General features: G+C 42.0%; 1 protein-coding gene across 1 annotated transcript; it reads left to right on the forward strand.

Annotated features, from left to right (window-relative positions):
• The first annotated feature begins 9202 nt into the window (after positions 1 to 9202).
• On the forward strand, positions 9203 to 27747 carry GJB3 (gap junction protein beta 3). The gene is made up of 2 exons (XM_007422299.3): positions 9203 to 9354; positions 24067 to 27747. Exon 2 carries the CDS (start codon positions 24101 to 24103, stop codon positions 24902 to 24904), a length of 804 nt encoding a protein of 267 aa, XP_007422361.1. The 5' UTR covers positions 9203 to 9354; positions 24067 to 24100; the 3' UTR covers positions 24905 to 27747.
• The last annotated feature ends 207 nt before the right edge of the window (positions 27748 to 27954 follow it).

A 27954-nucleotide genomic window follows, 5' to 3' on the forward strand; every position in this document is an offset into this window, starting at 1 on the left:
TGCACTGGCTTGTTCAAAAATGCAGAGTTTATTGTTGAATTCACACAATATGCTTAACCAGGTCAGATAAAGGCCCAATGGCTGTATTGGTACAACATGGCTTTATTAAATGGCAATCTTGATTAAGTCATGTGTGTCTGTGTGTGCATTTGTAAGTGTCTTAGAATGTTGTGTGAAACCAGCCTGTTGGGTCAGTCTGTGGCTTGGTGGTTTGTGTAAATTCAGAAAATTAGCTAATTCAGTAACCAGGTTGAACACAGAAGCCTGCTATCAAAACTGCTATTGGAGTTTTGAAACAATACAGACTAAGTCACTGAACCAAAGTACCACATTAAGGTGAATCCAAGCCAGCCACCAGACAAAAGTCTGTTCTTAACATCATGAGAACAAAAGAACTCTCAGAAGGCCTTAGGAACATGACCAGAAAGCATCCATAAGTTCCTATAGAAAACAATGGTTCATACCTTTTTATCCTTGCTAAATGCCAAAGCTTAATCTACCTCAACTGAGCAGCATCTTTAAGAAAGAATGTTGCAAACACACACACACACACACACACACCTACTTTGTTTTTAGGGTGAGGTTAGGTCAGATGTTATGTTTTTATATTTAAAATTTGCATTCATGCCAGCAAAGATAAGGTTGAATTCAGGAAGACCAATTGCAGAGTCAGCCATGAATCCATCTGGAAAGCCAGAATGCAAATGTTGAATTCCTCAAGGAGCAAATAAGGTCAAGCCAGGGAGGAATTTCAGGATAATAATTACAATCCACAGCAATCAAATAGTACGATCTCTGAATTCATGCTAGCCAACTCTGTCAATAAGAGTAATGATTAAAGATGCCTTTAGTTGTGTTAATCCATTTCTTTCTTCCTTTCCTGTTGGCCTCGCCGGGTTAACCAGATAGGAATCATAACCAGATAAGCTAATTCCACTTTATTATAAGACTTTACTTATTTATTTATCAAATTTGTATGGCCACCCACCTCACAAAAAAGTGACTCTGGGCAGTGTACTACATTTAATTAAAAAACCATTAAATATATGAAAACATTCATTTTTTAAAACTATTTAAAAAGCACAATAAGAAGAGAGGACACTGACAGAAAGTTGCAAGTCTGAAAGTACAATTCTCCTCCCACCTCCTTTACAGCCTGAGAAATTAGGGAGGGTCTCTTCTGAGCCCCTTGCCCCACCCACTATCCAGCTCTGGGCTATACTGTCTCTTATCTGACCATTCCCTAGGCAGCATCTCTTCCCCCATCTCCCAAGCTTTTCCCACATGCCATTTCCCTTTCCCATTTCCCATTTCCCATTTCCCATTTCCCTTCCCTTCCCTTCCCTTCCCTTCCCTTCCCTTCCCTTCCCTTCCCTTCCCTTCCCTTCCCTTCCCTTCCCTTCTTCATCAATTCCTTTCCTTTCCATTGCTACCGAATAAGATTTCTTCTTTATGTCATTGAAAAGTAGGTATTATAAAAGAAAGCCGCCGCAGATTCCTATGGCACTGGAGATCCCCCAGAGAGATTTTATCAGAGCCTGAATTGCTGCATTAAAGAGAACCAACCAAACTGCCTCTTTTCCTAGTAAAAGAGTGTATACATCCTTGCACACAAGCAATGTCTAAGCAAGCTGAATTTGAAAATCAATGTTTGCTTCTAAAAAGTGGTATGCAGAAAGACACAGTTATCTGAGGGGAAAGAGAGTGTATTAAAGAAATTTACATGCAGTAGGTCCGCATCAAGGAAATGTATATAAATACATTTATATAACATGTTGGTAGGGGTTCTGAGGATAATATATTAGCTGAGTAGAAAAGCTCAGTATATTAGAAAACAAGATGAACAAAAAGAACCATACAAAATTTAGACAAAATGCTCCCTACTACAGCAGTGAAGCTTCATTTTAGAGGTTCATTTAGTAGGCAGTCTCAACAAATCTTCACATCCAACCGACTGTCCAAACTGAATCAACAGTTCAGACAGAATCTCTGATTCAGATGCTTCCCACTCAGTTCAGTGATCTGAAACAATCTGGTGATTCAAACTGGAACCAATTCACCCCACCCTGTTGCCAGGAAATCTTAGCAGCCACCACATTGTTGTTGTCCATAACATATATTTGGGAGATCCAGTGTAGACTTTGGTAAACTTAATGCCTTTGGTTGATAAAAACTAGGTGTTCTTTTCTGGTATAATAATACACCTAACCTGGAATTTACTCAGCTGTCTATGGCTAGCAAAATTTTGTCTGAAACATTGCTAAGGTATTTAGGCCACCCATCCTTGTCCAATACAAGAAGTTCTGGATCTTCAGAGGTAGGCACCGGTGAACTCTGTTTCCAGATGCAAATAGAGAAGGAGGCCTAATGCAAAGGTAAGCATTCACACCCTCCTATAACTTGCCTCTTCTTGCATCATGCAGCTTTCTGATCAGATGCCTCCTACAACTAACTTCTTTCTGTAAATAAGTTGACTACTGGATTTCATTTGACATTTTTATTGCAAGACACTAGTTTAATCGTCCCCTATAATCAAGGTCACCGAAGTGCATAGAGTCTTGCAAAGAGTCAGAAAGGTTTGGTGTATATCTGTAAAAGGTGATTTTGTGGGGCCAAATGCTAACACAACACTCCTTTTCATAGTGTTTGTGTGGCTCAGTCAAAACCTCTGAAGAAGAATGCAAGGTGAAATCCATTCTGAAGAATATAGCTGAAGAAACCTATTCTGGAGAATATAGTCCATGGGTGATGGCTTCAAGGCTAATCATGGGTTGTAGATCATAACATTGTGAGAAAGGGCTACTGGCAAAGACCGTTGTCTGAACTTTTCAATATGCATCTGAGTCTAGCCATCACAAAGAAGATGCGGTGTTTTTCCATAATGATTTAATGGCTGTGCCTTAGATGAGATATCCTGTGAATATGCATTTCTCCATGCCCAGAAAGCAGGTGTGGGACTAGCTGTGCTTCGAACTTTCTGGTGGAGTTTCCTTTATTGGGGCATAAGCACAGCTTTTTAATTATCTTGCACAATTGCTTGTCTCAAAAATTCTGTTTCATGTAAAGAAAACACCAAGGAATTCTGTCATTTTCTTTGAAAAGCCTCAAAAGCACTTGTGATCCCAAATGACAAGCTTTGAAAACCGAATCAGCTGCATAATCTAATAAATTGAGTCAATACGGCTCTTTGTCAGTGGGCGTTGCTGGAAACCCTCTGCAGCAACTGAATTCACAAAATGCTTTAGTTCCAGGCATCTTTGAAGGAAGGTCCTCTAATATCAAAAGTATCTTGCTTGGCTGGTATTTTAAACGTATGTGCCATTATATTTTCCTGGGTTAATTATGATAAGCAAGAATTGTGAGTTCCTTATCCATGTCAAATTCCTAGATGTGCAGAACCTTAAACATTTGTTTGGTCTGATACATTTTAGTAAGATTTTTTTTTTTTTTTAGTTAGCAAGGATTACATCTTGGGTTTTTAACATGTGGGGTAGCCAAGGGATTTATTCCAGTTTTTTTCAACTTTTAAAAAGCACTAAAGGCCAATCTTTTTCTCCTTATCCTTGATAAGTCCTTCAGTGACCACAGAACTTGTTGGAGAGCTGTAGTTTCAGCAGGAGAAAGCTGGTCTTTTGTAGTCTTGGAAGCAAATGTAGTTAGGCCTGAGTAGTACCTAGATAAGAGGCAGCTAGAGATAGCAGGGCTGCAGACGAGACTGGGAAAATTTTGAAAAAAGAACAGAAGGCCACAATAGCAACAACTTCCATTTTTATTGCCATGAAACCTACATGGATAAAGTCACTTGGCAGTGGTATTTATGGGGAGATGGTTAAACGTGGCAAGACTGTGGATGAAGGGTGTATGATGAGAGCTCTGCCACTTTTGAATGTGCTTGGGGCATTGAGAACCAGTTGGTTGTTGTGGTGAAGGCACCAGACTAAAAACTGGGAGACCATGGGTTCTAGTTCTGCCTTCAACACGAAGCCATCTGGGTTCCTTGGGCCAGTCTCTCTCAGCCCCAGGAAGGAGGAGGCAAGGGCAAACCACTTCTGAAATACCTTGCAAAGAAAACTGCAGGGACTTGTCCAGGGACACCAGGAGTCAAGACTGACTTGAAGGCACCTAAATAAATAAATAATGTGGCATTGATGCATGTACACAGGAGACAGAGCTGCATGACGTTTCATGTATCACATTGCTGATGTTGACATCCACCCACCTCTGGTGCTGCTGTCATTGGGAGACAAGCTGGATTAGGGGAGACTTGAATTTCACAACGGTCTTGCTGGAAAAAGCAACTGGACAGGCAGTGTTCAAAAGGCAACGTTCAATAAATCATCTCTTAATACGGTGGTACCTACAAAGATTTCAAGCTTTCCTACCTTTTTTTAACAGGCCTGTTTTAGGAACTACTTCAGTAACGGTTAGCTAGGTTGTGGCTAAGATGCATTTAGTGAAGACCTTCATTTTTTGCTTATATCTGTGAATAGAAAATTCAAGTCAGAGTAGGGTAGCGCTGTAGCAATTTCTGATAGATAGATAGATAGATAGATAGATAGATAGATAGATAGATAGATAGATAGATAGATAGAGTTGTGAAATCTGTAAAAAGGGTACCATCTGCTTCTATCTTGAATCAAAAGCCATCTCACTGATGCTTGTTCTCTAGAGAGGCCTGGAGGTTTTGTGGAGTATCATAAGCAATATTGACTATCCATTGCTGAGTTCCTTGGCCATCTAGGTACAGCATTTAATAGCAAAATACCCATATTTTTAGTATTCTCTGTTCGCAAGCATATGAAACTCACCTACATACACTGTGTTTCACTAACCTGGAAAACTATGTCTACTTTGGGAAATAAATAGCTCAAAACCTCGTTAAGACTCCCAAATGTTACAGAATAGCTCAACCAAACAAATTAATGTACCCAGACATCAATACACTTACATACTTTTTAAACATTCAGATTCAAAAGATATGTTTATGTCTCGCAAGGGCAAAGAGATACCCTCCTTCATGTTACAAAAACAACCCCCAAAAGTGTTGATTCCTCTATGGGCGGGCCTATTATTGCAAATAACTGAAACTGGAAAGAGGGAGAAAGGAGAAAATAACATTCCACAAATGTAGTGTGGAAGGAGGTCTAAGGAAATAAAACGAGAGTTGACTCTGGACAAGCTGAAGTTCAGTTGCTGGTCCCTGAAACAGAGAACCAGGGCAGGCAATAATGAGACATTTAGAGAACTCAAGAGAGAAAGTAGAGAAAGAAAAATGAGAAAACAGAGAATTTAAATGGATAACTCAGTCTTACCCCAGCCTAGTTCTCTCAAAATATATGGAATTACAACACTGAGAATTCCTACCTAATATTCTTGAGACGAATGGTTCTCCTTTGGGGAGATGCTAAAGATATTGAGTCAACGGAAGGAAAGGAGAATTTGATCAGTGGAAATTCAAGTTAGGCAGCCGAGCAGTAATGATGCTAGGTAAGAGGTATGAAAACTAGTCTTGGATAATTTCCCATAATTCCAAGAAAATCCCAGGTTGATTTAATGCTAAATCAAAGATGTAGGAACAATGCAAAGAAGGCAAAGCAAGGAAGACAGAAACTGATATCTGGATTCCAGGACATTGCTAAGGTTTTGACAAATTGCTCAGATGATACAGGGGTTCGGAGTTCAGCACAGGATGGAAAGGCAAAAGAGGGCAATGTGAAGAACCTTCAAAGAGACTTCAGGCCGCTTCACTCCCTTTAGATCTATTTAACAAAAGACAGACAGTAAAAGCCACCCAAAAGTCAAGCTATTCTCTGAGTTTTTTGATGGGTTAAATAGACGGTAACCCTGTAGGATCAGGATCCTTTTTCTCACTTTAAAGACTTTCCCTCGTGGGTTTTACAAACAGGGCAGAAGCTTACAATCAGACAGGCACTATCAGACACTGGCACTTTTCTGAGAAATTCCATTTTGATTTCATTAATAGAGGAAATATGTGAGCAACAAGAATGCCGCTCCTGTACAAAAGTATGATCATCGTTCCTAGAGGCTCCAGAAGCTTTTAACTCACCTGCTTTTTTTTTTTTCTCCTTCCTTTTATTTTTCTGCAGACCTAAATAAGTGTTCTCAGCCAAGACATCTGGGCGACATCCAAGAAAAATAGCAGGTAAATACTACCCAGGGGCAGCCAATAATATAACGTCACAAGTAGAGCCACGCCACAGGTAATGTTATGAAACAAGCATATGTTGCTTGAGAGTACTTTTTCTGCTCCACGAGACCTTTAAACAGTTGGATGTTCTTTTTCTACACTTCTTACTGTTTTTGCCAAGAGGAGAGGAGTGAATTTGATTTAAAAAAAAAAATACTACCATGTTTTGCTTTGTTTGGAGTAAATGCCACAACTTCCAAGTCATCTCCAATTTCTCTTTGGTCTTCTATCTTGGCTTTGAAGGATTCAGAATTGCTTTGCCCTCTCTTTGGCTTTTTAACTGCCTCGCTCGCCATTTGTGATTTGCACATGGGGGTACAAAGCCCACACTGTAACTTTGGACTGAAACTTCTTTTGGGAAGATTTGGATGCTTGTTTTGTGGGGGGACACAGACAACACCAAAATGCATCTTGAGCAATGCATTATTAGTCACATCTCCTTTTTGCCCCAGGTCTCAGAACATCAGGCATTACCACACTTTAATCCTCTATCGGTTCCTACACGTGCATTGTAGTAGCTCAACACGGACTTACAAGGAGAGGCCACAACTTCAAAAGAACAGAGACAAAACAATGACTTGAGAGAAAGATGGTTTCTGAGGGGCACTCAGGCTCCTGACAGCCTTGCAAAGATTTTTGGAAGAGGATAGAACAAGGGCAACAGAAGACCCATACGGCCTTTTTCAGGACTTCTGGGACTTTTTGTGTCCCTACCTAGGGAGGGACGGTAGGTCTTTGGTTTTTGCACAGGTATCTAGAAAGCCAGAAGGAAGAGCCTCCATGTTCTGATCCCTTAGCAGAGGAGAGATGAGCCCAAGGGACCATACCATGCACCAGCCATCAATTATAGCAAAGCTGGGAATCATTTGGTGATTGAATCCTGCAGAGTCCCCATGGAGAGGGCATGAATGAGAAGTGGGCAGGCCCTTACCATGGTACATTATGTGGGTGGAGCCAAGATTGGCTCATTTATTTGTTGGCTTGTTATTACAGGATTTATATACCGCCTCTCAGTTTGTAAACAGACCCCCTTGGCCTTCCAGAAGGCCCTTAAGACCTGGTTTTATCCTCAGGCGTTAGGGGTGGGATGTTTGGGGAGCTCCACATACGTGGGCTTGTTTTGCGAATTTGTTGTAAGGTGCCTCAGTTTTCTTTGGTACTGGATTATTTTTAATATTATGGTTATGGGGGTTCTTTTATAAATTGGTTGCTAGCTACCGAGAGTTGAGATGGACGGGCATACAACTTTTCTGAATAAATAAATACCCTCAGAGCAACTGGCAACCATTCAAAGACCCCAAATATAAAACATAACAAGGAAATAAAGTTTGACCAATATACAGTCATTTTCCTAAATATGGGGGGAGGGGAAGCCAAATGCACCCCCTCTCCCAGAGTGTATTCCATAGCTTGGGGGTCACGCTGGAGAAGGCTCCCTTCCATGTACCACACAGCTGAGCAGTCAGGACATCTTCCAAATCAAAACCAGCTCTCCAGTTGAACTAAATAAAAGGGCTGTTACCAGGCTTGTCCAAGGGATCAAAAAATTCAAGGGGGCAGTCACACCCATGTGATCTAAGCCCCATCCCTTTTTCCATGTGTTGCAGCTGCCATCTTGTTTTTGTTACACCCCCACTCCTCACAGATGCCTCTGACCATTTCTCCAACTTCTGTTCTTTAACAGAAGAAGACGCAAGTGCTGTCATAAACCATGTCCCTCTGGGAAATGAAATGGATATCACACCAGCCTACACAAGGTCACAGTTGAGGGTCTGCTATCCATCCCAACCCAGATGAATAGTTTGTAAATACTGACCTGTTTCCTCCTCAAAGTGTCATGCAGTGACCAAAACTGGAATGTTGGGTCTGGATTAAAGCCGTCTTTAGCTGCATTCACACCTAAGGTTTCCCCTCGTTAGTGAATTAACCCATTTTCTGGGATTGTATGAAACATGGTACCACAACGTAGCCAAAAGAGCTAGGCTATCCCAACCTACCAGCAAAAAAGTAACATCTAGCCAAGCGTCTCATGTTGGACCAATCAAGTTGCTACTGCTACTTTGATTTGCTTGGGTGTGTTGTGTGAGCCCAAACATGCCTTACAGACCTTGATCAATGCAGTCCTAAGAGTACTTCAATAAGTCAAATATTTACTCCCATTAATCTCTTCTCTATACTTATTTCTCTTCTTTATTCCCCTCCTTTGTCCTTTACTGTTTCCATCTCTGGTCGCAATAGAATGCATTTATTGATTTGCTGCTTTGCAGGCTGTACAGCCTCCTTCTGTGTTTTTCCCCCAAGAGCTCAAGATGGCATATGCAATGCTTTCTCTCCCCATTCTTTCACAACAACAACAGCAACAACCCTGAGAGGTAGGGTTGGGCTGAGGTACAGAGACAGGCTCAGAGTCCTGTAGGGAGTTTCAATGGGTGAGGAAGGTCTCCCTACTGGTAGTCCAACACCTTCACCACTGGACCAGACTGGCTCTTGGGCTGAGAAGGATGGATTGATGGATTGGCCTAGAGTCACCCCGAGACCATCTGTGGCTGAGGGTGATCTAGAACCTGGATCTTCCCACTTCTTGTTTAACATCTTTATCACTGTGTCACATTGATAATCAGTTCCTCTGGGGACACCCCTACATTAATCAGTTCCTTCCACATTGTGTCACAATTGCCAGAGCCAGTTGTCTTAGCTTCCAGTTTGTGTCATGAGCTAAGAGACTTGCTTGGGATATCCCAAATTCAAACAGGAGAACAAAAGGGGAGGGGAGGAAACACTGATTTTGGAAAGGGAGGGGATCTCCTTACCCAAGACCTAAGAGAGGTATAACCAGATTGGTTGTAAAACCAGCCAAATGAAAATCTGAATCAGCTCCCCCCCCCCTTCACCACACAGAGAGAATTCCTTTCTCCTTGCACAACTCAAGAAAATTAGACCACACCCTATTGCTCACACAAAATAAGGCATCTCATTACAGTGCCATGAGCCGGACTCCTCCGGTGCTTTTTTCATGCAGGACAAGGAGAAAGTTTCATGGCTTAAACTCTTAAGATTTCAGGAGACCTGCCACAAAGGAGAAATCTCTGCTTTTCTCTTGGAGAGGCTGGCCAATCTCAGGAAAGGCCAAAGAAGGTTTGAAGTTGGTGAGTAGAATTTCCCTTCTTACTGGTGGACGGACGCGAGTTTCAGAAGATGGAGAGATAGACCATCTCCGCAGGGTTTCTCTTTAAAAATATTTGGAAGTACTCATTGCTTCCAACCAGGAAACATTGCCCATTTGCCAATACTTTAATCCTGAACAGAGGTTGCGGGGAATGTGTAAGTACGACTTCAGTAGATAATATTGATTCTTCAAGCAACTAGCAGTCTGAGTGGGCATTTTCAGTACCTAGAGGTAAAGACTCCACATACCAGGATATCAAAACCATCTTCTTAATTTTACCTAGGACCCCATGGAGAAAAAGTTGGATGGGTTCAGTTGCTGAACAACAAATCAAAATAACCTGCTTAGTAGATTTTGCCTCAATAGGAAACATGAGGAAAAAGCAAGCTGTTTTAATGTCGGTAATCAGGAAGTGCCTCTCTCACCGTCCGGCTCATCCTCTTAAGTGTCTGTGCTCCTGTGTCTTTGGTCCCCCAAAAGCCAAGCTGAATGGGGACTTGGAGGTTAGATTAAAGAGAGAACTGAAGGCAACTCAGTTGTTTCATCTTCTTCGCTGTTTATATGATAGGAAGCCGTCCAAGTTTACAGAACTCCAGCTAAGCACAGGTTTGCTTTTTCCACCAAGAGGCAGAAAGAAAAGATCAGATGTCTCACTACGGAAATCAAGATTAACTGTGCAGTCATCTGAATGGTGACTTGGCTATCAGTCCCATAGAGTTGAACGGCAATTACTAAGCCCTACATTCAGCAAATTGCCTTCTTTCTAAAATAAGTAGTAGGAGTAGTAAATTTAATGCTGGCTGGGAAAAAGCAGATGCATGTGGAAAGGAAACAGGCAGGCTGGAGAAGAAGGAGTTAATTTTTTTTTTTCCCTTCCTGCCTGTCTTTGCAGCCAAGGTATATACTCTTGTATATACACTTGCCTTTGAAATGCACTGGCTTGTAAAGGAAGGTGTCAACTAGAGAAAAATAGGGAAGAAATAAAAGCAGTTCCTGGAGTTGGAATCAAAAAGCATCTGTTCTCCCAAAGCTTCTGCAATTTGATGAGGAAGGTGCAGCAGGGTATAAAGGAACTTTAATAAACTCTGCATGGGGAGAAAAATGAGATTCTTCCTGCCAGACCTGACTTGCTCCAGGGAGCACCAGGGGGTGGGTGATGGTAAGAAGGAAGGATTGAGAGCAGTAGAAGGGAGGTTGTTTGGGGTTTTTGTTTTTTTAGGTGCTGGCTCTAGTCAAGGGAAGGGAACCATTTGGGCTGCAACTCAGCCACATTGTTTAGGTGGGCATACAAAAGGTGGTCCTGAGAGCTTGGCATTATTCAAAAGAAAGGGCTTTCTCACGCATCCGAATCGATTCAGGGAGAGAAATACATCGCTCGATTGGTCTGTAAGGTGCAGAATCCTGTCCTATTTCTTTTCTGAATGCTTCCCTCCATTTTTGACTTTTTGGGTTAAAGGTTGCTTATTCAAAACTAGCCAAACAGAGAGGAAAATTCCAGGCTGCTGAACTCCATGTGTGTGAGTTTTCCATGTGCAAGGAGGCAGGCTGAACATGAACAGATTACTTGAGGCTGAATTAGCCCCTTCATTCATCTGGTTCATGACGTCTCAGTGAGGTTTACCATCATGGCAGGAACTCTCTAAAAGTTTGGACTGAAGTCTCTTAGATCATGGGGGTAGACGAGCTTAACCCATCGCCTTGGAGGTGCAAGGCATGTACAGCACCGCCGAGCTGTGGCCCTTCAATTATTTTTTTGTCTAGGTCAGCAAACCTGGTGGCAGCGACAGCACATTCCAACAGCCAGCCAGAGAGGTCACAATAATGATGCTCTGCTGGAGAGACTTTTGTAGGGAAAATCATAATTGGGCTTCTGTTAGGGCAGTGTTGTCCAAACTTGGCGACTTTAAGATGAGTGGACTTCAACTCCCAGAATTCCCCAGCCAGCCATGCTGGCTGGGGAATTCTGGGAGTTGAAGTTCACTCATCTTAAAGTCGCCAAGTTTGGACAACACTCTGCTAGGGCCATAGTCTGGTTTTTTAAAGAAACTTTCAGTGTAGCCAAAGCAATCATCAGATTTCATATTATTATATGTGCAATATTATTATAAGCTTCCATGAAAGCTCAAATCCTGGTGACTTACATGGATCCAGGCATGTAGGTTTATTGGCAGAAACAATAGAAATAGTTTGCCATGACCTTGCATGCAAACCTGGGCATCCCAGGTGGTCCCCTATCTAAGACCTCACCAGGATCTCCTCTGTTTAGCTTCCAAGATCAGCCAATGTTGGATAGGTATTTCATTGAGGTTTGTGGAACCCATATAACATCCTGGGTGCAAACAACACTCTAAGCCTAAATAATGACCTACAAGCCATGATGGTTGCTTTCACACAACAAGCTGAAACACGAAAAAGCTAATCACACAACAGCTAAGTAAGAGAAGCGAATCTAACCAGTCTATAATTGGAACATGATTTGCAACCATATTTCTCTGTCCACGAGATCTCAGTCTGGGCTATGCAATCCAGCTTTGGGATTAAGAAACATGGCAGATCGGTTCCAAACAGGTGGTTCATGCATCATATCAAGCCATGTCTCTCTAACCATGGTTTAGAGAATAAACCACAATTGGCTAGGTTCACAAAAGACACTAGGCCAAAGCCAGCTAACACGCTTATATTGTTGCTCAGCACAATGCCTAAAGCCGGCTCCTGGTAGCAGGTCGTTTCTAGGTATTAACCTCAGTAAAGAGGTTAATGTCTTCCCTTTAATCTTGCACATTAGATTGAGAGTTCATCTGCAAAGCACTCCCCCCACCCAGGAACTCCCATTTCAGAACTTCTTGGAAGGCAAAGCCCAGTTACAAATCGGTTTTCTCCAAACAGGCTTTGGAGGGAGTTGAAAACCCGTATCTCTTGCAAGAAGCCACAATTTGCAGGTCCTCAAGCTGGAGAGAGCAATGTCGTGGTGAGGAAAACAATAGACTTTGTCACTGAGCTGCTGAATTCCAATAGTGCATTTTAACTCAAGTTATGAGCCAGAGGGCCACCTAATTTCTTCTTTCTTTCTTTAAAGAAAGGCAAGTGCGCTGTTAAAAGCACAGCGCAGGGCCAGTTTTAACCTTTGGGGACTCTAAATATGGCGGCTTCAAACAGCAGGCAGAAGAATAGAGGACATGAGTGTTTTTGCTCCACTGGCTTCATCCATAGGTGGATTCACTGTGGTTATCTTTACTTGTGTATTTCTGTAGTCAGCGCTACTGCTAAAGGCTTAGATCCAGCTGTTTTCAGCTTGGTTGGCATGCCTAGCAGAGCAATGTATCTATGCTGGTGCTTCTCAGACGTTTCAGTCCAAACAAAACCTGAGCCAAGAAAATGAGTCACTGAGGAAGAGAAGCCCAGCATGGCCCTACTTATAACTGTTTACTATTGGGTGGAGAAGCATTGGCTTTTCCCCCTACGCTAACATTTTTAGTCCAATGCACAATAGTTATTTAGTACCTAACATCACCTTCGATAACTAATGACTCTTGAGATTCTGTATGCCAAAGTCAGATCAAACAATCCAGAAAATTGAGACAAACATATTTACATAACAGTATTTTTAATTGCATCTATCAAGAATATAAATATGTTCCCTATTGAGAATATAAAACAATAAAAATGTTGTTGTGCTCGAAAGTCAGTCTCCCAAAGCTATATTGAAACGTAATGTAGTAAAAGCAAGCCCGTGAATCTATTATCCTGCCGTGTAAGAGCCCATAGATTCACTTAAATATAATCAGCATTCTGAAAAATCATCTCCAATTAAATGACTGAATTTCACTCAAATTGTTCAGATTAGGAGGTACGGTTGCGTATTACATTCAGAGTACAAATTCCAGTTACAGAAACGGAGATGAAATGATATGACTAGGTGACTTTAGATATCAGATTGATAGCGATTTATGTTATCTGTTAACAGCTTCAAGAAAATTGCTGTTCTTTTGAGTGATGGTGTAGGGCAGGGGTCTCCAAACTCTTCCGCTCATTGGCCCCCTTCATGAAGTTTCAGATTGCTCATCAATCCCCCAACATTTATTATATGAAAATAATTTCACAAATTACTACGTTAACTAATAGTACTACAAAGAATAATAATAGTCCTTGGGAAGGACTCGATAGGCGGATAAAAATGCCGAATCCAGTCTAAACATCTGGATGACTGTGCAACCAACCATAATAAAAATTAAGACAACATTGACCCCTTGGGTAGTCCCATCAACCCTTAGGGGTCAATATTGACCACTTTGGAGAACCCTGGTATAGGGTATCTTGATGGGAACAAGAAATTATGTTCAGATTTTGCACACGCATGCACACACACACACACCTCACAGTGCAATTATGAACAGTTGGAATATGCAAGAACTAATGACTTTGCAGAAGAGCTTTTCATAAATAGAAAGAAAATCCTTATCTATTTCGGTTATAACCCCCTTTCCTCCTGAAGCACAAGGCAGCATACATAGCACTTTTCCTATTTTAATGTTTTTGTCTGTTTTTATGGGGGGGGGGGTCTAGTTTTGTATGCTGCCCAGAGTCCATTGGAGCTGGGCAGCTAATACATTCAAGTAAATAAATAAATAAATCCAGCCAGCCAGCCAACTGGCCTTTGAGTAGGCTGGCCTATGAGAGAAGGCGGGATTGACCCAGACTCCCTTGGGGAGACCAAACCCAAGTCTCTCCAAGCCAATTCTACTGCCTTCACAACTACCCCACTGAGTTCTTGTGTTGAGAGAGGGGGACTGGCCCTTCTAGTCCCCCGGGGAGCTTCTGAGACTGGGGGGGGGGGACTAGAACCTGGGTCTTTCCACTCCTAATCCAGCCTGTTCATTGCCATCCTATCCTAGCTCCTAGGCTGAAAGGGAGGGACTGGCCTAGAGGTTCTGCGGCTGAGGAAGGATTACAATCTGGGTCTCCCTGGTGCCACCCCAACACCTTGGCCGCAGCAGTACACTGATTCTTGGGCTAAGACAGAGAGGATGTAATGCTTAATCCAGCATTTTAACCACATCACCACCCTTTACAGCAGGGTTGGAAGCCACATGCCCCCCCCCCATGCCTCATTTTTTGCAGCCCTCATTTTCGGACCTCCAATGGCCAGAAACCACACTTGTTCTATTCACCCCTTTGAAGTGGAAAACTTCAAATCTGTAGCATCTGCCTCTCGCTGATCAGGGTGGCCATCTAATCTAAATGAACTGCCTGTGTTAGTAATAAGTCATCCCAGCCGCGGCTGGGTGATGCTATTAAACCACTGGCTGGCCTTGTGTTTTTAAAAAGGAGAGACATCTTGCCAAACTTCCCCCTCCCCCCCCAAAAAACAGAAAAAACCAAGTTAATCTCTCCCCCCCTCCCCAAATGCCACTGCCGCCTCCTGGAAAACATGAGGAACCTTTTGACCTCCCAATGTCAGGTCAAAATATTGCACCCCACTCCGTGTCTGCTCCTCTTACAGGTGCAATACTCATAGTATTGCACCCATAAGGAGAGCGGCCATGGAGTGGAAAGGAAAACCTGGATCAGATTTACAAACTGTTGCACCGAAAACCTGCCGTTTGGCCAATTCCGTGCCAAGCCACTTCCGTTTCCCAGAAAGAGCTCTTAGCGGGCTGCCTTCTAAACTGCTGCTGGCAAAGCAGGTGCCTCTAAGGCCGCCAGCAAGAATGCCAAGTGCCCATTGAAGTTGCCCATCAAAGCCTTAAAAGAACAACAAAGCCATGCCAGTAAGGACAAGAAGAAATTTCACAGTGACGGAAGGTCGGTTCAGTATTGTAGCTGACCAGCCAACCATACGGTTGCCAACTTTTTTTATTTTCCTGCCTTACTTCCCCGGAACAGTGGATGACTAACTTCCACTGTCCCCCTTTCCTGCAGGGGCATCTGCAGGGTGTGGTCAAAAAAGTCAAGATGGCAGCTACAATAGTGTAGTTGAAGTTCTGCTTTTTTTTTATGTGCATCATATGCAACACATATGAAACACTGGCAGAGCTTTGATTATGCCATCGTGGCTGCCATTTTGACTTTTTAAAAATATTTTTTGTTAATTTTTTTTTATACGTAAAAAGCAAATTTAATCAAGGAAAAAAGGAGGGAAGGAAGGAAGGAAGGAAGGAAGGAAGGAAGGAAGGAAGGAAGGAAGGAAGGAAGGAAGGAAGGAAGGAAGGAAGGAAGGAAGGAAGGAAGGAAGGAAGGGAGATGGGTGGGGGAGGAAGGAAGGAAGGAAGGAAGGAAGGAAGGAAGGAAGGAAGGAAGGAAGGAAGGAAGGAAGGAAGGAAGGAAGGAAGGAAGGAAGGAAGGAAGGAAGGAAGGAAGGAAGATGAAGTGCAAAGAAAAAAAGAAAAACAAAAAAGATAGAGAAACAGCTAAAGGAACTAAAGTAGATGACTTTTTTGCTGCCATCTTGACTTCTTTGCCCATACCCTAGCTTCCCTGCCTATCAAGGTGATGGCAACAGCAAAGCTGCAAGAACCATTTGCAAAGCTTTTAACAGCAGGCAATTTCTGAACACAGACAGATCTAACCTACTCTGCTTTACGGCTATGCGTGCTTTTTTAAAATATCAATATATGTATATATATTGGGTAGTAATATGGATACTCTTAAAATGTTCAGGCTTTTTTATAAAAAAAAAAATCCATCTGCCTGCAAAGACAACCTGATCATTCAGGTTACTACTTCGTTATATTGACCCTGTTCCCCTGCCTTGAATGGACAACAGCCTGAAAAACGCAGCAGATGAAATTTGTTCAGAGATCCTGGCATGTTTCTGAAAGGAACACATTTTCCCTAGAATGAGCTCACCAAAAAATGCTAATGACTGAAGAGAATTATTTAATGCAGGAATGCAAAACCTACAGTAGCAAAGTCTTGGGGTCCAGCTGCTCTGAGAACTCAAATCCCCAATTTATAATCCAATTTGTTTTTGTCTGCCCTAGGAACGTCATAGAATGCAGCCTTGGCACTAGACTTCGATGCCACGCAGGGCCTAAACTTGAGAAAAGTTGCATGCCTTCACTTTGGCTGGGCTTTGGGCGAAGTCCCGTGGAATTTAATTTAATTTATCAGATAAATAATCCTTATTGGGTTCCACAATGCGGCAGAATCCAGCGGTTGCAAGGGGGAAAAAATCCATGCAGATAGAAAATGAATTGGTTAGCAAGAGGGCTCTATGAGTAGTTTTCTATTTTCTGTGCTAGCTTTCTCTGAGCAGGGTTCTGCTTGCACGGGAAACAGGCTTTGTTCATTTATGGGAGTGTACAGTTGTCTCTGAAATGATGAGAACCTCTAGTTACAAGTTAGTTTATTACTTGCAGAAGGAGGGGACATCACGGTGGAGGGGCAGGGGAAGAGGCAAGATTGTCTTGTTTTTCCTGTTTCTTTTGGAGAGGGACATATAACCTCCTCCAGGTTAGTTTATTACTTGCCGTAGGAGGCCTGCTTAATGTCAGCCAGCAAAAGAATAAGCTGCTACGGTGCTAAGGAGGGAGAATAGATCATATCAAAAGGGAGGTGGGGGGGGGGAGGAGAATGCCATTTTTGAAAGCTCCGACGTATAAAAGCAGGAAGATTAAAGCTGGTGGATAAAAAGCCATCAAATCCAAACGGGAGAAAGTTCTGCCCCAACTCTGCTATCTTGCTTTCTTCTCTTTTTTATTTTCTGCTTTTCCTTTCTGTGCAATTTGTAGGGTTTGTTTATTGTTTAAGGTTCGCAGAGAGCTTTTCAAAAGACCCGCTGCTCGCATAGGGGTTTCTTTGACTTTGAAATCAGCCCGTCACATACCTAACTTTTATTTAGAAAAGATGAAAAAGAAAAAAAGGGCCCTTTAAAAGATGGGAAAGGTGTGGCCCTTTCATTTCCACTGCCCTGTTATTATATACAGCCAGATGTACGACCCATCTGTAACCACGGTGGAGAAGAGGGACAAACACCTGCAGATGTGGCCCGGCTGGCCGGCGATTTTGGGAATTCGGTGCCTCTGAAAAGGCAAAGCCTTCTCCTTTTTATAGGAGATGCAAGAGGAACCAAAAGACTTGTGGGTTCTCCTTCATGTGCATTCGTGCATAATGGAATTAACAACTGCTGGATCTGGGTGTTTCATTCTTTAGGGCTGCAGGGGAGGGAAGGGGGGTAGCCATTTCTTCCCCAACCCCACCCCACCCCACCCCACGCCTTGCAGGCTTCCTCTGAAGATGTTGTTTGCGTGGAGAAAAGCTGCCGTGGGTCCCAAGAGAACTGACAGTGTGTCCTCTCTGGGCCTCCAGAAGGGAAAGGCAAGGGGAGAACAGAAGTGATGTCACAATACAAACTCCACCCCCTTTGTACTTGCATCATGATGTCACACACCATAGGTAAGGGGCAGTCAGCATTCAAAAATCCCATATAATACGGCCCTTCATTTGAACAAAACCATACAGCTGAGATCTGCGTATGTGGATCTGATCAGGGTAAACTGTAGGGGTGATACAGAAATATGATTTGCATTTAACTGGCTTCTGTGATTTTTTTTTTTTTTTTTTTTTGACATATGGCCTTATTTGTGTTCTGTGTTTTGTATTCTGCCTTCCGATATGGCCTAATGGCTAATCGGTAATAATAAAGATATAAAGGTAAGGGGCGGAGCTTGTCTTGCGACACATTTGGTCATTGTTCCATCATTGTGGCTTGTACAAAACACCTCCAAGAACAAGGCTCAGAATTGGCTGGATTCCTCTACCATACTAAGCCCTAAGGCACTTGGGTAGCATTTGGTTAGGCAAAATAAGTGAACCCATTCAGTGGCTGGGTTCTCACAACACGCTACACTAAACTAAAATGAGGTTGGATGGTTATGGTTCAAATTTCCACGTGGTATGGAAATTCTGACCTTGGGGGAATTTTCTTGTATGAACTAGGCCACCATATCAAGCCATAATCTGGTTTGTTTTTGGAGGTGCATTCCATGTTTTGTTTTGTTAACCTGGGTTTAGGGTTCAGCAGGTTGTATGATAGAGGCTTAGCCTTATTATTATTATTCATTAACTTTCTAATCCACCTTTCATGGGTGTATTGGCCCTAAAACAAGCCATTATGATTTATTCAACAAACAGTTGGCATAGCATTCATGTAGGAACTCCGTTATTGTCTCTGGTCCTCAGGGAAATCTTGAGTGGCCACAGAAAATTCAGACGATCCATTTCTGATTTGGATCTCAGGAAAGATTGTTGAGATTACACACAGCCCGGTCTTGTTTTAGAAAGCATTTTTTTTAAAATATCAGTTTAAAAAAATGGTAAGGAATGCAGAGTCAAAATGCAAGCGGTTCCACCTGTTTGATGGGTTCTTTCCAGATGTAAAAAAAGCTTAGTGCTAATTGCTCACAAGCACCACAATTAAAGGAGAAAAGGGAAATTGGACAGCTCCCAAAACAAGGAGCAGGATTAGCTAGCCCAGAACTGTTGCTGTTCTGACAAAACCTGAGCTGGACTGAACTTTGGGGCACCCAACACATGGGCTGGCCAGAACTTCAGTCTTAAATGAGATGGTCCCTGTTCATGTTTGTACCTCAAATCCCCGTTCAAAATACACCTGCAGGGGTCCACGGCAAAGCTAGACAGATGGGGCTAGATTGAAGAATTGGAAAGAGTTATAGTTGGGTTCACAAATCATGCCACATCCTAGCCTGTTCACGCACTTTTTAACCACGCACAACATGCTTTGCACTCTGGTCTGGGCCCAGCCACTGTGTCTTGTAAACCATTCTTTATGACTTAGTGCAGTGTTTCTCAACCTTGGCAACTGGGAGACGTGTGGACTTCAACTCCCAGAATTCCCCAGCCACCCATGCTGGCTGGGGAATTCTGTGAGTTGAAGTCCACCCGTCTCCCAGTTGCCAAGGTTGAGAAACACTGACTTAGCATATTACGTACACCAGAAAACTGCAGTTTATTCAATGAACTATGCTTGAACAAACCATGGCTCAGTCATTCAGCTCAATTTGTGAACTACATTTCTTTTTAGCAAGTTAAACCAACCACAGCTTAACAAAATATGTGAAGCAATCTATAAAAGGTTCTCATATTGCTTTCATCCATGAACAGCATCGGAGCAGCCTATAAGCCCAATAAAATAATTGTGATAATGTTACTGTTGTCATTTAACAAATCAGATTGAGTCAAGAGACAACAGTGGTGAGGACAAATTTCGTGAATAAATACTGCCTTACTTGGAATGGGTTTCATGTTTTTTTCTTCCATGACATCTTCAGAAAGCAAGATTTGACTGGCACATTGATGATACCAGTGTGCTAATGGGGCAAAGTTGCCAAGCACTTAGCCAGTTGGGATTGCCAATACCAAACACCAATAATGGAAGAGAAAAGATTCTTGGGAGGAAGGGGGTCAGAAAAACCCAAACATATATCAATATGTTTGCCCCCCAAATATTTGCTGAGAACATTCAACACAAGTCTAGTTTAAATCTCAGGCAAGACAAGGCAGAAGGCTTGGAACAGGTCCTGGAACACTGGAAAATCATAAAGAGAATTTAAAAGCAAGGAGGTCACAGAGTAAGAAATGGCCCTTGGCAGGAGAACTTGGAAGAGGGATTAGTACACCATGAAATATGAAGAAGGAGGTGCAGAAAGTAGAGGAAATGTCATTCCAGATGGAGCTGGAAAAGGTGGGTGGGTGGGCAGGCATGAGTCACCCAGTTCTACTTAAAAATGAGAGAAGCCGTCTGCCGTGATGAATTGGAGGAAGGAGCCTGGTCGATGAAGGGTGTAACTCAGAAAGTGGGATGACACCAGCAGTGGCAAGAGGAAAGAGTAGGTGGCAAAGGCATGGAATTGAAAAGGCAAGGAAGAGGCAGAAGGAAAACTGGGAAGTGGGGCTAAGCCTAAGATGGCTGAAAAGAATCATCTTCCAGGGTCCAGGTCTTTGAAATACCATGGCCCCATTAAACTAGAAGAATCAACCTTGTCTGGGATTGTGTCCTCAAGATACTTGTGCAAAACAACAGCAAATGGGAGGGATCTTGCTTCGTTATGGGGATACATGCACTTCAACAAAAACGCCACATCCCTCTTGGAGTCAGTCAACCAATTGTTTGATTACATCAAGACAGCATTTTGTCAATATTTCCTGGTAATGTAGATCTGAGAGAGGAGGCAGAAAGGGAAGGAATTATGAATTAGATGAAAGGGGTAGAAAAATGCAGCAGCCTGCATATAACTAATGCCTCCATCCAAAATTTGGATGGAACTACATATGTACAGTATGTAGTTGTATGTGTTGGGTTCTACTTTGGAAATCTGCAGAGATATCTATGTCAGGAGAATTTCAGAAGCCTCCTAATTCCTACATGAACTTTAGGTAGGAATTAAGAGGACAACCATGTTAGTCCATGAGGGCAAAAAAATAAGAGGGAGTCTGAAAGCACCTTTTCCAACTTAATGAAGTTTATTCAAAGGCATAAGCTTTTGTGAGCTTCAACACACTTCACCAGATGGATCTGATAGGTAAAAAGGAAGTGCATTATGGGCAGGCCAAAAACAAAAACCCGGATAGATAAAAATTGCCAACTGTGGTTTCAGCTATCTGTGCTGCTTTTAACTCTCTAGCAAAGGGAGCAAGCACGAAAAAACATCTTCTCCTAAGCCAGAACTTTGAACCATCCAGCTTTGATACCCAGCCTTCTCCAAACTGGTGCCCTCCAGTTATGCTGGACTACACCAGGCCATGCAACTTTGGGGAGGCTGAAGCTGATAAGTAGTGGGTGAGATTGATTGATTGATTGATTGATTGATTGATTGATTGATTGATTGAGCCATCAAGTCAGCATCGACTCTTAGCGACCACATAGATGAATTTTTCTCTATAATGATTTGTCCCTAACCTGGTCTTTCAGGTCTTCTTTATATTTTCTCTCCATGTGGTTTTCTTGGTAAAAATACAGGAGGGGTTTACCTTTGCCTTCTCCTCACACAGTATGAATTGATGCCTTTGCCATTGTCACCCACCTCCAGCATCTTCCTATGTCCCTGATGCCCAATACAGATGCCTGCTTGCTTTAGCTGGGCAGTTGGGATGACCTTCACGCCTTGGGTCACCCTGCTGGGAATATATACTCCTGGCATACACTCATGATGTTCTTCGCTCATCCCTCCCAGGAGTACCACCACCACCCTACCACGATGAGGCAGCACAGCAGGACACAGGAGGAGCGGGTGGAATCAGAGCAAAACTCACATTTGACTTCATTGACATTTCATTAAATACAGTTGATGCCATTTCTTCACAAGCATTTTGTCATTTTTCCTCTTTGCCCCATGAAAAGTTACAAAGGGGCAGCAACTTTTGAAAAGATTGGGGACCGCAAGTTTTTGTCAACCTGAATAATCATGTGGGGAAGTCTAATGCAGGTTATCAGCTATGCTCTCCTGCATTTTAGATGTTTTAGGCCTACCTTGTGATGTTCAGGATAAAAACTGGGACCTCAAGTATTCTTCCCCCAAACATCCAAACAGCAGCAGGGGTTCAGTTAGACTCTTGGTAGGCAGTCTGTCCCTGCTACACCATTGGGTTTGAGGTCCTATGTCTTTTCACATCCCTCAGTATCAGGTGCCAGATGGGAGACAGGGTGTGTCGAGTCAAAACCTTCCCCAACCGTCATCTTGGGAACTGCTGAACTCCAGCAAATTATTCCATGGATATGCCAGGAAGCCACCAAGGTATGAGTCAACTAGATATAATAGCCGAATAATAAGTTGTCTCACAGGCCAGGTTAATAAATATTGTGACACCGGCATTTTCAGCCAGAGCAAAGTAGATGCCTGTAATAAAAGCAGAGGAACAAAAATAACTCCAAGGAATGTGATTTATTTGTAGGCTGGTTGGTTGGGAAAATGTAGCTGCCCATCTTAAACAAGTCATTCTGGGGGGTTAACAAACAAGACATAAAAACCGTATTTTAAAAAACGAATATAAAACAATGCAAAATACAATTAAGAATATTAAGAGACTTGTTACGTGTTGTCAGAAGTGTTGTTGACCATGCCAAGATGCAGTCTAACTATGGGACTGTAACTGCAGAAGAGGATAGCATTCCATCTAATTTCAAGCCACCCATGGGATCATAACTGTCCATAAGTTAGCAAAGGCAACCCCGCCCTCCATGAATGGGCATACTTGAATGTGGAAAGGGTGATCCAAATAGCCCAGAAATTTGGGACAGTTTCCCCCATTTTATATTTTCTGTACTGTATTTTGTTGGAACGGATATAGTAAGTTATCTTTGACTGAGTTAAAGAGATATTATTTTGAAAAATAGGTGGGTGGTAAACGGGGAAGCCATCACGTCGTTTCACTCTAAGCAGTTAAGGATGTGAAAGGTAAAGGAAGAAAGGAAGCGCGAGACTGGAGGTCTCTAGCAAGAAGATAGAATCCAGGTGTTTAGAAAAAGCAACAAGAGCTCTTTCGTCTTTGGTTCTGCAAAGTTCTAGATAAAGTTCTGTGAAGCTCTCTAGGGAAGGCTGGGTTCACACAGCATTTAGGCTAAACTGGGGGATAGTATGTTATGGGGAAAACCAATCATTATTTTAGCATCTTATGTGAATGATGTCATCACATGAAGCCATCACGTGCATGATGTGCTTTGGTATTGCATATAATATGAACACGGCCAATATGTTTTGCAAACCTGGATTTAGAGCTTAGGATATTGTGCGAACCCAGACTAAGGGTCATGCAAGGATTCTTTTCAACTCCTTTCAGTTCTGTTGATGCCAGAATGACTTCTGCATTCGAGCCCTACATAATTCTGATGTAAAATTTACAAAATGACATGTTTGATAGAGATCTGGACAGCAGTATTTTGAAAGGGCATATGAAGGGAGGTTATGCATCCCTTCATATGCCCTTTGGAGCAATCTTAGCATGAGAGAGCAACTTGCATCCCCCGCCCCCGGTGCCCTCCTTCACTGGTGCCCCAAACAGTATTAATATACCTTTCAACCAAATTTTGGCAGGAAGGAAAGCAGAGTATTTATTTATGCATGTTCTTAAACTATTAAATATCAGTTGCCTTTGCTTCATGCTCTGCTCCACCCACTTTTTCTTCTTGCTCTGCTCCACCTACTTTCTCTGGTCATACCTGCTGCTCTGAGTACAGCCCTCCACATACTACAGGTAGTCCTTGCTTAACAACCACAGTAGGGACCAGAAAATTGGTTGTTAAGGGGGGGCAGTTGTTAAACGAATTGGAACTGATTTTATGACCTTTTTTGCAGCGTCATTAAGCAAATCACCATGGTCATTAAGCAAATCAAGCAGTTTCCCATTGATTTTCCTTGCCAGAAGCCAGCTGGGAAGGTCGCAAATGGTGATCACATGACCCTGGGATGCTGCAACCGTTGTAAGTGCGAGCTGGTTGCCAAACACCTGGATCGCAATCACATGACTGCAGGGGTGCTGGGATGGTTGTAACTTTGGGCACTGGTCGTATGTCACCTTTTTTTAGTACCGTTGTAACTTCAAACAGTCACTAAACAAATGGTTGTTAAGCGAGGATTATCTGTATGTTGGACTGAAAGCAGCTCTAAGCATTAAAAAGTTACCTAACACTTGAAAGCTAGGAAACCTGTTTAACTATATGCTTCTGTTGACTTTCCAGGTGCTCGTGAGCTGAGCTTCCAACTTCTATCACCATGGATTGGAAGACCTTACAGGGCCTGTTGAGTGGAGTAAACAAATACTCCACTGCTTTTGGCCGCATCTGGCTCTCTGTGGTCTTTGTTTTCCGTGTCCTTGTTTTTGTGGTAGCTGCTGAGCGGGTGTGGGGAGATGAGCAGAAGGATTTTGACTGCAACCACAGGCAACCTGGTTGCACTAATGTCTGCTATGATCATTATTTTCCCATCTCCCACATCCGTCTCTGGGCACTGCAGCTGATTTTTGTCACCTGTCCATCTCTGCTCGTCATCATGCACGTGGCCTATCGTGAGGACAGAGAGAGGAAGAACCGGGAAAAAAATGGGGAAAATTGTCCCAAACTGTATAGCAACACTGGAAAGAAACATGGTGGTCTTTGGTGGACTTATCTCCTCACCCTCTTCTTCAAAATGGCGATTGAGATCATTTTCCTCTATCTCCTCCATAGAATATGGGACAGTTTTGACCTGCCACGCCTGGTCAAGTGTGATATGCAGCCTTGCCCTAATACAATTGATTGCTACATTGCTCGGCCAACTGAGAAGAAGATTTTCACTTATTTCATGGTAGGGGCATCAGCTCTTTGCATTGTCCTCACCGTGTGTGAGATCTTCTACCTCATCTTCAAGAGGGTAGTCCGCTCAATGCATAAATGGAAGAAGAACAAGAAGTCACTGACATACAGCAAGGCCTCCACCTGCCACTGCCATTTGAGGATGGAACAACCACAGGACGGGAAATTAAAAAATCCACCCTTGGAAGCCCTCAGAGCTTCTGCACCTAACCTGACTTTGATCTGAGTGGGAGAAGAAGCAAATCCGAAATGGCCCCATTCCAGGACACATAAGTCGTTTTTTTAAACATGAAATGGGGAAAGAGGACTTGAAGTGGAGGTCTTCCATTGTATCACTAACCAAATTTTCCACAAAGGAAGGGCCACAATGATTGAAGGGGAGCACTGCCATGTTTATTCAGGTCTTAAGACAAGGCCATCTGTTTACATACGATAACTAAACTAAGCATGCACACTTAATATGCTCTGGCAAACCCTGCTAGAAAAGTTGTAACCTTCTACATCCTCAGGTTTATGCTTTCTACTTTTCCAAACTATCTCACAAGGAAGGTAAACATCTGCATACAATATGTTGTGATCTTTAAAACTTACAACAGCTAAACTCTATGACCTTGGATTTCTTCCTCTGATTTATTTAGTTGTTTATAGGGTTGTTTATAGAGCATTAGTCACTGAATTTTCTGCCAAGGTGGGGGGTAAATTAATTAGGGAAATTCAGTAAACATGCATTATTTAACCCAGATGTCCTCCCGTCTCTTGCAGGCCACAATTCTCTGAAATGACAAATGCTAATGTGGTCTGCAAAGCAGGTTAAACAAATCACATTGAAAGGTTGTTTCAGCCGAATTTCCTCTCTTGAATTTCACCTGGAGGAAATCCACCATGAATTTGGAGTTCTTGTTGAGAACAAAAATATCTGAGGAACTCCAAGAGAAGCAAAGTCTTGCTATGCACATTTCTTCAAGGAAGAAGAGAGATTCTGTTTATACCATTCCAACCCCATCTGTAGTTGAATTTGATTCCTGATGACTGTATCTGTGTATTTTCCACAGAAAGTCCTTTCACATAAGAAAACAAAAAGATTATGTTGAGTTGGGTTAAAAAGGAATGAGACAGTATTTTCTTCTCCGAAGCCTTCTAGAGAGGACATGGCCTTCTACTCTCTGCAAAAAATAGAAGTATCCTGACAAGGAGAGCTGAATTTGGTATAGATAGAAGAGTTGGTGGGGGATAAAACTTTCCCAAGTTCTCCACCCCTGATCTTTCACCCTGTTTTGTAACAGAAGACGTCCACAGAAATCAAGACTAATGTAACATTTGACATTCATTTGGAAGGATTAGTCCAGAGGAAAGGGGGCATGTCATAACAAAAGAGATGGAAGGAAGCAGTTAGTCTAAATCAATGTTTACAGCTCAGTTTAGCCAGAAGAAACATAGCAACAGAAAAGATTTCACTATTAGCAGAAGAAGGTATTTTGAGAAAAGTGGAGATAAGGCTACAGAACTTTTCAGGGAGAGTTCGAGTCCCCTTAATTAAGAGTTTCACATAGACCCTCTTTCATGCAGAGCAAGAATTAAAGTCATATTTAAAAGATTTGCTTGGCTGATGCATCTGTTGCTGTGGGAAAGAAAATTGACTATGGACAAAGATTAGGCAGGACCCATGCCTCACTCTGGAACAGGTTAGCAAGAGACAGCAGGCAGGAGTCCCTTTGTTTTAATTAGTTTTTATTATAAAAGTTTTTTACAAAATAGAAACAATACCAGTTGAAAGAAAAAAAGAAAGTCAAGTCAAAGAAAAGTGACAAGTAAACAAAAAAGAAATGAAAGAGAAAAATGCAAAGAAGTGGCTTCCAATCTTCTTTACAGTAGTTATAAAGGCATTTATATGTTATCCTCTTGCTCTAAGGTTACATCATGGCTCCCTTCTTTCCATAATGTACCCTCCTTAATCATCAAACCCTTAAATCACAAGTTCATTTTTTCCATTTTCAGCAAAAAGTCCATAAAGAGTTTACAGTCAGTAATAAAGCTGGTTATCGTCTTTTCCCTCATCAAACAAGTCAACTTTGCCATCTCTGCAAATTCTGTCATCTTCACCAACCATTCCTCCATTGTAAGACAGCAGACAGGAGTTCCAATTATTTCTAGAGGGCCTGACATTCCCAGCTTCCCCAAGCAGAAATCGCAAAGAAGTGGTTGGAAAGACGGACAAAAAAATTCTGTGGAGCAGCAGTTTGCTCAGTTTCTCATGTTTTCAGCCTTAAGTTTGTTTTGTTTCATTTCTGCCAACAATAATCATGAGGAGGAGGAGGAGAATAATTCTAATTATTATAACTTTACCACATTTCTAACAACCGCATTTTTGCAAGCTTGTTTTCACTTGCAAACACTTTCAATTTTTTGTTATGATTATATAAAGGAAGTTTTAAAAATGCAAATAGAAGTTTTAAACAATATTTTAAAAAATAGGCACTACAGATAAAAAGCCCAAATATAAATAGCAAATGTACAGCCAGATAGCCAACAAGTGTAAAATATAATGACTAATATATTCAAGTACATCATTTGAAAGCTTCCGTACCATAAGACGTTTTGTACCCATTTCTTAACCAAAACATGTCTCTATTAAACTTTAAAGGTATTTGGTTAATACAGTCGACGTAATTAAAGAAAAAAGGGAGAAAGAAAGAGAAACTATAGGTGATAAACAATACATTAAAACAACGCTGTCAATTATATGTCGATTATATGACAGAATATAAACTCTAAAACTCGCATTTTGGGTGTGGCACAATTTCATAAATAAAACTGAAGTGTAGAAATGGTTTCCAAATAGTACTGAATCCACCATCAGATTTATTTTACAAATAGGAACTTTCGCTAGCCATTGAAGCCCACATGGGTAATCATTCTTCCACAGGGAATCAAAGATCTTTCCCAATAAAAAAAATATATATATAAAATCCTTTTATAACAAAGCCCTTAACAAAGACAATGCCAGTTCAGCATATGTTGAAGAAATGTATGGCTTAGTGATGTTTAATAAAAAATATCTCAGGAAATGGGATTATGACGTTCAGAATGTGTTCCTTTCTACAATGGCTTATTCTCCAGTAACGTTGAGCTTAACAGCATTGTCACCACACATGGAAGAAGGATCCAGTCTGTTCATTACATGTGTAACATTTTTTGAAAAAAAGAATTCTTTATTTTAGCAATCAAGACCGGAGTGATATGCCGGTGATCAAACGTGCACAGGAAACTGCAAATCTC

The sequence above is a fragment of the Python bivittatus genome, unplaced genomic scaffold, assembly GCF_059951505.1.
Source record: "Python bivittatus isolate LINGU-HERP-01145 unplaced genomic scaffold, Pbiv_v1 ctg000260_np1212, whole genome shotgun sequence".
Classification (NCBI taxonomy): domain Eukaryota; kingdom Metazoa; phylum Chordata; class Lepidosauria; order Squamata; family Pythonidae; genus Python; species Python bivittatus.